Source organism: Callithrix jacchus, chromosome 10 (genome assembly GCF_049354715.1).
Source record: "Callithrix jacchus isolate 240 chromosome 10, calJac240_pri, whole genome shotgun sequence".
Classification (NCBI taxonomy): domain Eukaryota; kingdom Metazoa; phylum Chordata; class Mammalia; order Primates; family Cebidae; genus Callithrix; species Callithrix jacchus.
The window spans coordinates 99,838,819-99,851,038 of record NC_133511.1 but is presented as its reverse complement, the minus strand read 5'-3'; the positions used below and the strand labels follow the sequence as shown (position 1 = coordinate 99,851,038).

Sequence of the window (12,220 nt, the reverse complement as noted above, 5' to 3'; positions counted from 1 at the left end):
ACCCCATCTCTATTAAAAACACAAAAAATTATCTGGGCATGGTGGCGGGTACCTATAATCCCAGCTACTTGGGAGACTAAGGCTGGAGAATCACTAGAACCCAGAAGGCAGATGTTGCAGTGAGCTGAGATTGTGCCATTGCACTCCATCCAGCCTAGGCAACAGAGTGAGACTCTGTCTCAAAAAAAAAAAAAAAAAATTAAAAAACAACTGTAAATCGCTAATGTTTTCCCATTTTCAAAAGGCCTCCAAAGTTCTCATCTATGGGAATTTGTACGAGATCTACTTTTATCTCCTGAAGAAAACTGTGGAATTCTGGAATGGGAAGATAGGGAACAAGGAATTTTTCGGGTGGTTAAATCAGAAGCCCTGGCAAAGATGTGGGGACAAAGGAAGAAAAATGACAGAATGACATATGAGAAGTTGAGCAGAGCCCTGAGGTAAGTTAACAGCATAAAATACCATGAGCCTTCAAGAAGAGTTATATAAAATGGATGGCTATAGAAAATTACACTGTTTTTGCAGATTTTTTACCTGATAATGGAAAGGTCATGAGACAAAACTTTGGCTCTTAGTTACAGGTAGGATTATGGTTTGTAAATTGACACGCCGTCCTTAGCATTCTTGGCAATATTCCCCAGGGATCACTCTGAATCCAGGCCATCTCGCACACACATGCACAAAACACATTTTGAACTGAGAATGGTGAGGTTCAGTCTTCAAGATGTCTGGGAAAGGTTTAAGTGTAAGTTGATAACAGGGTGTGAAAATACCAGGGTAATCAAAGACCAGCCTTGTCACCTGAGAAATGAGGAGAGCGTTTGTGTTCTGTTGTTTTCCTAGGATGCAAGCCCTCCCAGAGTTTCTCTTCTGCTTGCTTTTTCAGATACTACTATAAAACGGGAATTTTGGAGCGGGTCGACCGAAGGTTAGTGTACAAATTTGGAAAAAATGCACACGGGTGGCAGGAAGACAAGCTATGATCTGCTCGAGGCATCAAGCTCATTGTACGGATCTGTCCTTTAAAACAATCAGATTGCAAGAGACATTGGAAAGGCTTCTTTTTCTTTTCTTTTTTTCTTTTTTTTTTAACCTGCAAACATGCTGATAAAAATTCTCCACATCTCAGCTTACATTTGGATTCAGAGTTGCTGTCTACGGGGGGGGTGACGGTGGCAACTCATAAGAAATCCTTTCTTCCCTGTAAGGGGATGAGGGGATGATCTTTTGTGGTGCCTTGATCAAACATTATTTTCCTAGAGTTGTGGAACAGTGACAGCCAATGCCATTGGTGCTAATCAGAGAAAAATGATTCAATTCTGCCATTAGAGACACATCCAGTACTCCCATCCCAACGGTTCAAAAGTTTTCAAATAGTTAACTGTGGCAGCTCACCAAAGGCAGGGGAAAGCATGATTAGTTTGCAGGTTATGGTAGGAGAGGGTGAGACATAAGGCATACATACTTTAGATTTTTAAATTATTAAAGCCAAAAATCCATAGAAAATATCCTTTTTCTTTCTTTTTTTTTTTTTTTTTTTTTGAGATGGGTTCTCGCTATGTTATCCAGGTCTGGTCTTGAACTCACAGGCTCAAGCGATCCTCCTGCTTCAGCCTCCCAAAGTACTGTGATTATATATGTGAGCCACAGCACCTGGCCAGAAAAGTATCTTAATTAATGAAAGAGCTAAGTCATCAAGCTGGGACATAATTGGATTTAGCATAGGTCCATAGTAAATTTCTTAACCAGAGCATCTTTCTGACCACTCAGCAAAATTTCCACAGACATCTTTCTGGACTTACTTAACATTAACCACATTATTAATTGTTGCTGAGTCTATTCCCCCTTCTAACCAATGGCTGGCATCTGATATGCAGAGTTAGTCAACAGACACTGGCATCAATTACCAAATCACTGCTGTTTCTATGATTAAAGCTGTCAACACAATAAAATTGTAATTCATTGATTCCATCTCTGGTCCAGATGTTAAACATTTATAGAACTGGAAATGTCCTGACAACTCTGTAACAGCCAATTAAATGGCGAGTCTTTTTTGTTTTGTCTTCCTACCTGATGTGTATTCAAGCGCTAAAACACCTATTTCCTTGACAAAAAATAGTGACAGTGAATTTACACCAATAAATGTTCATGGGTTAAAGTCTGCACTGACATTTTCTCATCAGTCACTGGCATGTAGGTCATTAGTGACTTACGACTAGGTAGACTGCCCCTAGGGCTTCTGTTTCACCGGAGGAGGAATCAAGTGGTAAGGCACTGAACCGCTGCACAGGCTGAAGACCTCCATACTTAGAGTTTAACTTCAAAATAACTTGTTTTAAAAATGTGAATTACTGTAAAATAATCTATTTTTGGATTCATGTGTTTTCCAGGTAGATATAGTTTGTAAACAATGTGAATAAAGTATTTAACGTGTTCAACTGTCTGCATATCGTTCAATTCAGCATAGTAGGCTCAGCAAAGCACTGACAACCTATAAAACCTTTGATGACTCTTCCATTTCCTAGCAGTAGTGGTTGGAGATTTATTTTTTAATTTTTGGAGATGGGTTTTGCTATGTTACCCAAGATGGCCTTGAACTCCTGGGCTCAAGCAATCCTCCCGTCTCAACCTCCCAAGTGCCTGGATTATTATGAACCTTTGCTAAATCCACACCACACTTGGCAGGCTGGAGATTTTTAAAGAGCCCAAAAAGATGCAAGAAATATATGAAGTAATCTTACCCTCCACCTTTAATATCTCAAGACAGATTCCCCTCGCAAAATGGAGTTCATTGACCCGCATAGCCTACAGATGCATTTTTGTTTGGTGCACACGGTATTGTTTGTCTGCTGTTTTGAGATGATCTTTTATTTCTTACTGTGACTTCATAGCCTTATATAGAAATTGAAAGACTCACCTAAAAATCCAGACTTTAGCTTCTTTTTAAAAATCATATCTGGCAACACTAGTATCTCAGTCTCTTGTGGCATTAATTTCCTGGAGCAAAATTGAAGTTGCACCTTGGGACAGAGGATTTGGTCCTACTGCCTTCTGGACACGCAGCTTGTCAGCTGCCATTCAACTTTGTTCTTGCACTAATGGTTGTTGTTGTTAATACATCCAGAATGCCTTTACATTTTGAATTTGGGACCCATGTCCTGGCCATCTGAAGAGGTAAGTACCATGTTAATGGACCACAGTCAGGATGAAAGGAAAGACTGTCCAGGAAAAGAGAAGTTAGCTAACTGTAGGGGAATGGGGAGTTTTCAGGCCAGAGCTTGGCAGTGACAATAAAGCAGAACTAAGCAGCTCAGGGGCATGGCAGGGACTGGGGTGGGGCAAACAGGCATAAGTCACAGGACTGCAGAGAAACACTGTCTAGGAGATGTGGATGCCCTCCCTCACATACCCCGGGCATCAAGCAATTTAGAGAATAAGAACATTAATCCCTCTTGCTACTCAAGATATTTTATCAAACCATTAAACCAGCATCCTCTTTGGATTAGCTTTCTAGGGCTGCCTGTTACAAATTACCAAAATTGGTGGCTTAAAACAACAGAAATGTCTTCTCTCACCATTGTGGAGGCTACAAGTCTAAAATCAAGGAAGCCATAGGCTCTGAGAAAGAATCCTTCCAAAAAGAAAGAAGGAGGGGGGGGAGGGAGGGAAGGAGGGAGGGGGAGAGGGGGAGAGAGGGAGGAAGGGAGGGGGGAGGGAGGCAGGGAGGCAGGGAGGGAGGCAGGGAGGCAGGGAGGGAGGGAGGGAGGGGAGAAAGAAAGGAAAAGAATCCTTCCCTTCTTACTGCTTCTGGTAGCTCCATGCATTTCGTGGCTTGTGGCTGCAAAACTCCAATCTCTGCCTTGGTCTTCACATAACCTGCTCCTTCTTTTCCCCTTTGGTCTCTTAGAAAGACAATTATTATTTGATTTAGGCCCCACCTGAGTAATCAGGATGATTTCCTCTTGATCTTTTTTTATTTTTTAGACAAAGTTTCACTCTTGTCGCCCAGGCTGGAGTGCAGTGGCACCATCTCATCTTACTGGAACCTCTGCCTCCTGGATTCAAGCGATTCTCCTGCTCCAGTCTTCCGGGTAGCTGGGACTACAGGCACACACCACCATGCCTGGCTAATTTTTTGTATCTTTAGTAGAGACAGGGTTTCACCATGTTGGCTAGGCTGGTCTCAAACTCCTGACCTCAGGTGATCTGTCCACCTCAGCCTCCCAAAGTGCTGGGATGACAGACATGAGCCACCACACCCAGCTTCCTCTTGATCTTTAACTTAGGACATTGAAAAGATCCTTTTTCCAAATGAGTCACACTCACAGGTTCCAGGGGTTAGAACATGGGTATATCTTTTGGGGGATCACTGTCCAATCCACCATATTCATTAAAGCAAGAGTTTTACTTAAACATAAAGTTCCACAATACAATTCATTAAAGGACAGAAAATACAAAGGATTGTTTAAAATGCTACACTTGGCACAGCATGGTGGCTCACACCTGTAATTTCAGAACTTTAGGAGGCAAAGGCAGGCAGATCCCTCGAGTTTAAGAGTTCTAGACCAGCGTGGCCAACATGATGAAACCCCACCTCTGCAAGATCACAAAAATTGGCTGGGTGTGTGGTGTGCACCTATAATCCCAGCTACTAGGGAGGCTGAGGTGAGAGGATCACTTGAGTCCAGGAGTTCAAGGCTGCAGTAAGCTGTGATTGTGCAACTACACTTAAGTCTGAGTGACAGAGTGAGACATTGTCTCAAAAAAATAAATAAAATGCTACACTTTGAGCAAACAATACCAAAGCAAAACAATAAAAAAGCAATAGACAATGCAAAATTCACTTGTCAATCAGTCGAATGAGGGAATAAGTACTTCCTTTGTGAAAAGAATCTGCAATAGAGCTTTCCACAGCAAACTTCCCATATATTAATATGTGATTGTTTACATTTTTCAGAGGTTCAAAATTATACAGAGCTGGCCAGGCACAGTGGCTCACACGTGTAATCCCAGTACTTTGATAGGCCGAGGAGGGCAGATCACTTGAGGTCAGGAGTTTGAGACCAGCCTGGCCAACATGGTGAAACCTCGTCTCGACTAAAAATATAAAAATTAGCCAGGCATGGTGGGGTACACCTGTAATCCCAGCTGCTCAGGGGCTGAGACATGAGAATCGCGTGAACCCGATTCAAGCGATTGCAGAGGCAGAGGTGCCAGTGAGCCGAGACTGTGACATTCCACTCCAGCCTGGGCAGCAGAGTGAGACTCCACGCCAAAAAAAAAAAAAATTATATGAAACGCCTTGAGTTGACTTCCACTAACCCTTCATATCTTTAAAAGCGCTGATAAAAAACATGTTAACACCTTCAATCTGGCTTACCAAAGAGTTTAAAGTGGAATGTGCCCTTTGCCCCTTGGTAATGCCATGAACTAAGAGGCAAAGAAATGGCCCAAGTAGCTTGCTTGTGGCTTTTCTCCCAGAAAAAATGAGTGCTAAGAAGTTCTTAAAACCGTTTCTTAGCACAATCAGAGTGATGCCCGTCATCCAGGAAAGAAAAATTAATGTGGTTGGTTTTGGTTTTTTGCTCATTTGTTTTTTTGTAATTGAGTCTTGCTCTGTTGCCAGGTTGGAGTGCAATGACACAGTCTTGACTCACTGCAACCTTCGCCTCCCAGGTTCAAGCAATTCTCCTGCCTCAGTCTCCCTAATAGCTGGGATTACAGGTGTGCATCACCACACCTCGCTAATTTTTTGTCTTTTTAGTAAAGATGTGTTTTTACCATGTTGGTCAGGCTGGTCTCAAACGCCTGACCTCAAATGATCTCCCCACCTCAGTCTCTCAAAGTGCTGGGATTATAGGCGTTGGCCACCATGCCTGGTCAAATTCATGCATTTTTAAACCCAAATTCTAACATGTAATTTGAAACAAACCAGGCAATCCTTCACAGTGCTTCTGAAAGCCCGGACCAAGTCCTCCTTTTAGAAGAGCAAGTCTCTCGAGCAGTGTGAGGTCAGAGATGACCAGGTCCAGGCACATCTGTGTCTTTCCACAATGTCTGACTTTCATGGAAATCATCTCAGTCACAAAAGCCATGAGCTGCACGGAGTTCCCAAGGAAGCAGTTTGCCTCAGTGCTTCTCACTCACTCATTAGTCAGAGCTGCATGCACACAGGCTCACACCACTCCACAAGTCAGATAATATGGCAGACCATACATAATAGTACACTTAATATGTAAATGTGATAGATTAAACATTCCACAACAAAGGAACGTTTAACATCAAAAGAAGGAGGAGAGGAAAAAGGGTTAATGAATCAGTTCAGGGAAAGCGACTAAGGCAAAAAGAATCTCCTGGTCTGGGCCAGGCAGTCCAAGAGCCTTCAGTGGCAGATGCCAGGTGATTATCATGATTTAGCAAGATGGTGTTAGTTAAGACAGCCATTTTGAGCTGCGCAGGTCCTGTTCTTTTTATAGCCACAATCCTCTGGTGAGGACTGATAGTGGAAGAGTGTGCTTGCTTATGTCCTCATCTGGTTGGATGCAGTCTTTATTTATTAAGCAAACATCTTGTCCCTGTTGGCAAAGTGCCCTGTGAAATATAAGATGGAGTCTCTAAGATAGAGTCACTTATGTCAACGGTGCTTGACACAGCAAATGAACAGATTTTTAACTAGGATTCTAATATTTACATTTTTAGACAGTGCTGTGGCAGAGTGTAGATGAAAAACACCTTTTAAGATGAGGATGCAAGAAACAAAAATGTTATGTCCACACAAAAATGTATACAGAAATGTTCATATCACCACTATTCATAATAGCCAAAAAGTAGAAAGAGCCCAAATATCCATCAAATGATAAATGGATAAATAAAACACAGTAAATCCACACATGGAATATTATTTGGCAATTTAAAAAATGAAGTACTCATATATGCTATAATATGTAAAAATCTTGAAAACATTATGCTAAGTGAAAGAAGTCAGTCACAAAAGACCACATATTGTATGATTCTATTTAAGTAAAAAGTGCAAAGTAGGCAAATCTTAGATTCATGATGGCCTAGGGCTGGGGGCAAGGTTGGGAAAGAAATGGAAAGTGACTGCTGATAGGTACAGGTTTCTCTTTGGGAGATAAAAATGTTCTAAAATTGATTGTGGTGATGGTTGAGCAATTCTGTGAATATACAAAAAAACATTTACTCATACACTTTAAATGGGTGAGTAAATTATATCTCAATAAAGCTCTTATTTAAAAAAGAATGAGAAGAAGAAAAAAGAAGGAAGAAGAGAAAAAAGAAGGCAGAAGAGAGCAAGAAGGACAAGAAGAAGAGGGAGGAGAAGGAGGAGGACTAAGAAAGAAGAGAAGGAGAAAGCGGGGGTGGGGGAAGCTGGGCCTGATCATGTGTGCCTGTAGTCCCCGCTACTCAGGAGGCTGAGGCCAGCCTAAGCAACATAATGATATGCCATCTCTAAAATAAATAAATAAAGAAGAAGTCAGTGTGAATGACCCACTGTGTCAAACACTGCTGAGAGGCCACATAAGACAAGGACTAAGAATGAACTGTTAGATTTTTTTGTGTGGTAACATATACATAAAACTTACATTTAGCCACTTTCAGGTGTACAGTTCAGTAGCATTCAATGCATTCACACTGTTGTGCCACCATTGCCACCAACTACCTCCAGAAGTTCTCGCCTTTCCAAATAGAAAGTGCAATGGCACAATATTGGCTCACTGCAAACTCTGCCTCCCGGGTTCAAGAGATTCTCCTGCCTCAGCTTCCTGAGTAGCTGAGATTACAGGTGCCTGCCATCTCATCCAGCTAATTTTTGTCTTTTCAGTAGAGATGGGGTTTCACCACATTGACCAGGCTGGTCTTGAACTCCTGACCTCAGGTGATCTGCCTGCCTCGGCCTCCCAAAGTGCTGGGATTACAGGTGTGAGCCACCATGCCCAGCCCGATACATCTATTTTCAATGTCTACAAATATAATGGTTTCAAAGCATATTCAAACACAGCGGGAATTTAGGCAGGAGGGTTTGACAGAGGAGAAAAGGAATTTGAGCTAAAAGATCAAGAATGAGTTTGTCTACTAGTGGTCTAATAGTTTTCTGAATTCCTGAAAGTACAGACTGGTTTGGTTTTTTGTTTTGTTTTCAGTTGTTATTGCTGTTTGTTATTTTGAGACAAGGTCTCTGTTGCCCAGGCTGGAGTGCAGTGGTACAATCATGGCTCACTGAGGCCTCAACCTCCTGGGCTCAGGAGATCCTCCCACCTCAGCCTCCTTAGTAGCTGGGATTACAGGCATGTGTTACCACACTCAGCTAATTTTTATATGTTTTGTAGAGACAGGGCTTTGCCATGTTGCCCAGGCTGGTCTCAAACTCCTGAGCTCAAGTGATCCTCCTGCCTTGGCTTCCCAAAGTGCTGGGATTATAGGCATGAGCCACCACACCCAGAACAAACTGGTTTTGAATATGAACAAAATAAAGATTTTCAAGGAAAACAAATTTTCATTTAGCATTCAGAATGCATCTTTAAAGTCTTTCATGTGATTTTCAACAATGATAGGCAAATACCGGTTTTAAAAAGGAGGAGGAGGCCAGAAGCAGTTGCTCATGCCTGTAATCCCAGCACTTTGGGAGGCTGAGGAGGGCAGATCACAAGGTCAAGAGATCGAAACCATCCTGGCCATCATGGTGAAACCCCATCTTTACTGAAATACAAAAAATAGCCAGGCATGGTGGTGAGTGCCTGTAGTCCCAGCTACTCAGGAGGCTGAGGCAGGGGAATCGCTTGAACCCAGGAGGCAGAGACTACAATGAGCTGAGATAGTGCCACTGCACTCTAGCCTGGCGACAGAGCAAGACTCAGTCTCAAAAAAAAAAAAGGAGGAGGAGGAAAATAACTAGTGGTTCTGAGCCCTTATTTTAAAAACTCAATCATAGGTAAGTGAGCGAATGGACAAGAGATTTAAGTAATTTTCAAAGTTAGAGCATTTGCTATTTTATCAGTGTCTCAGAAGGCTGACCAAAGGCTATAGATTTAAACAAATAACATGGTGTCCTTGAGATACTGACATTTCCATTTTTAAGGGTAAAACATCTGAAAATGATGACATTCAAATTAAGAGTCTGGTGGTACTTTAGGAGTTATACATGGAGTCAAAAGAAATCAAATACCATCTCTATTCTTATGTACAGATTATTTATTGTAAAAATGTAAGCAATTACAAATTGATCTGTTGTGAAATTAGTGCTGAATTAAGATTATTGTAATTCCAAGTGAAAAAAATGAATTTGATCAATTACAAGCAGGAATAAACATTAAGCCATGATGGTGCTCAAGTCAGTTTCTGATGACACTAGTGTATCAAATGTGCTTTTGCTAGGAAAACCTTAGAAAAATAAAAATTTCTGAGTTGATCTTCTTATATAATTATAGCCATATTTTAATATAATAGGCCATGAGGTGATATGTAAACATATATAATTTCAACAAGTTTTATCCAATAAAATCATATTTGTAGCTAGAAACTTTTCTTCTAGTCATTTTAAATGAATAATCCAACCAACTGTCAAAACAAATATTTTCTTTAAAAATGACTGTTAAATTCTAACCTTCATTTTCCCCTGGGAAAATAGCATTAAAATTGTGACACGATTTGCTGTGGAAAGCGGGATTCTCTATTTTGACGCCATTTGCTTGCATTAGCGCATCTAGCCCAGGAGAATCTTCATCCAGTGATGAGTGGGTTACATGGGTGAACGCTAAGCTTTGCTGCACTGGTGCAGGCCCCGGCCTCACAGATTTGCCTTCTCCCTTGCAGCCAAGTGAGACCCGGACTGCACAAAGGTGTGAATCGCATTCTGTTTTAAGAGAACAAGACGGACAGGTTAATCACCTCATAGGCAGCAGCGTGGTATTTACTTAGTTTTAATACACATGCAAGTGAAAATAATAATCCAGAATTCATTCACTTTAACTGTCTTACATTGTCCAGGGCTAAAATGAAGAGTATGTGTTTTGCCGGTGCGTTCTTTATCTCTCAAATGAATTTCTGCACAGCTGCTTAAGAAATCTAACAGTGTTAGCCGGGCACGGTGGCTCACGCCTGTAATCCCAGCACTTTGGGAGGCCGAGGCGGGTGGATCACGAGGTCAAGAGATCGAAACCATCCTGGTCAACATGGTGAAACCCCATCTCTACTAAAAATACAAAAAATTAACTAGGCATGGTGGCGTGTGCTTGTAATCCCAGCTACTCAGGAGGCTGAGGCAGGAGAATTGCCTGATCCCAGGAGGCAGAGGTTGCGGTGAGCTGAGATCACGCCATTACACTCCAGCCTGGGTAACAAGAGCGAAACTCCATCTCAAAAAAAAAAAAAAGAACAGTGGCAGGTAATGGCCCCCGCAGACTGTAACACTAAGTGGTAGCTGGGCCACGCCTACTCCAACCCAGCACACACAGCCTCTGCATGGTCAGGCTGCTCCAAGCTTACCTTAGGCTTCTCAGCATTGTACTTTTCCAGAAGAGACTGGATGCGGGTCCCATAGTCATTGTGGACCTCCCTGAAGTTCTTGACCTAAGGCCAAAAAAAAATTAATGCAAGCCTTACTCTAACTCCCCAGTGACTGTGGTTTCCCAGAGTTTATTCCACAGGGGAGGAAAGATGTTTCGGCAGGAGGCAGCACCACAGGCTGTTTAACAATGCCAGCCTCAGAGGAAGACACAGGTCCAGTGAACGCTCTGACATGTCCTGGCTGAGCAGCCTCCCATAGGTCACTCAACTTATCCGAGCTTCTCCCTAAAGGTCCCTCTGCCTAAGTGAGCAAGAGAATGACACCTAATTGGTATAATTTTAAAAATAAATATTTGGTCTTTGTCCCCCATTCCTGACACATACCTAAAACTCTTGGAATTTACTGTCTTTTGTATCCTACTAGGATGACTCATGAGGGCCTAGATAGCTTCCCAACGGAGGCTAGTACCAGGAAAACCAAGCATGCGAAGGTTAGAACTTCCAGCCCCACCCCCAAACCTCCAGTGAGGGGAGAGGGGCTGGAGACTGTATTCAATCACCCATAGCCAATGATTGCATCAAGTATGCCTATGTCAGAAAACCTCCAGAAAAGCCTGCAACTGGCAAGGTCAGGGAACATGTGGGTTGGTGCACACATCCAGGTGCTGGGAGGGTGGTTCCCCCAGCAAGGCCAAAGCTCTGAGGCCTTCCCCTGTGCCCCACTTCCATTTTGCTATCCCTGAGTTGTATTCTTTATCATAAGTAAATCATTTTCCTGAGTTCTATGAGTCTTTCCAGCAAATTATCAAACCTGAGGAAAGGGTGTGTGAACCCCTAATTTGCAGTCAGAATCTGCAGAAGTATGCATAGCCAGGGCACCTCATTTGGCATCTGAAGTGGGAAGTGACCCCTAAATCTTTGGGTTCTGATTCTAGCTCCAAGAGTTACTGTTAGAACTGAATTGAGTTATAGGATACCCAGTTGCTGTCAAATAATTAGAGAATTGTTCATTGTTGGGGGAAGAAAACTATACAACCTAGGCTGGGTGCGGTGGTTCACGCCTGTAATCCCAGCACTTTGGAGGGCTGAGACAGGCGGATCATCTGAGGTCAGGAGTTCAAGACTAGCCTAACTAACATGACAAAACCCCATCTCTACTAAAAATAGAAAAATTAGGCATGGTGGGGCATGCCTATAGTCAAAGCTACTAGGGAGGGTGAGGCAGGAAAATCACTTGAACCCAGGAGGCAGAGGTTGCAGTGAGCCGAGATCATGCCACTGCACTGCAGCCTGAGCAACAGAACAAGACTCCATCTCAAAAAAAAAACAAAAAAAAAACAACCTACCTCACAGGATGCTGTGAGAAATGCTGAGGAAGTGAGCTGCATTTACTACATGGAAAGAGTGACCTCAGAGTAAGTGCTTAGCAAGTTACAGTGATTTACATTAAGAAACAGGCCCAGACACAGCCTGAAGTTAATGTGAAGGATACAAGAACACTGGTACTTGCGGCGCAACTCCTTATATTCAGGCAAGAATTCCTCAGTGGACAGCAAGAGGAGGCGAGGTTTTGGGAACCCATAAAAGCCTTGCAATTTCACCATATGTGGAAGGAGAATGCCAAGGGTTCCAGCCCAGTCTGCTACTTGCAAGCTGTCTTACCCATTCTATCCAGTAAAATGAGATAAATCCTGCC

General features: G+C 42.5%; 2 protein-coding genes across 3 annotated transcripts in view; one reads left to right on the top strand and one right to left on the bottom strand.

Moving 5' to 3' along the window:
- ELF5 (E74 like ETS transcription factor 5) overlaps positions 1-2,438 on the top strand; it is a 35,320-nt gene extending 32,882 nt beyond the window's left edge. The window contains exons 6-7 of one of the 2 annotated variants that reach the window (XM_009007909.5): positions 245-440; positions 887-2,438. In XM_009007909.5, coding sequence (XP_009006157.3) covers positions 245-440; positions 887-983 — 293 coding nt within the window. In that variant the 3' untranslated portion in view covers positions 984-2,438. The remainder of the gene's footprint in view (positions 1-244; positions 441-886) is intronic. The other variant, XM_002755169.5, reaches the window with a different exon arrangement.
- A 6,760-nt stretch (positions 2,439-9,198) lies between these two features.
- CAT (catalase) overlaps positions 9,199-12,220 on the bottom strand; it is a 39,734-nt gene continuing 36,712 nt past the window's right edge. The window contains 2 exon segments of the mRNA NM_001267733.1: positions 9,199-9,871; positions 10,504-10,587. Coding sequence (NP_001254662.1) covers positions 9,806-9,871; positions 10,504-10,587 — 150 coding nt within the window. The 3' untranslated portion in view covers positions 9,199-9,805.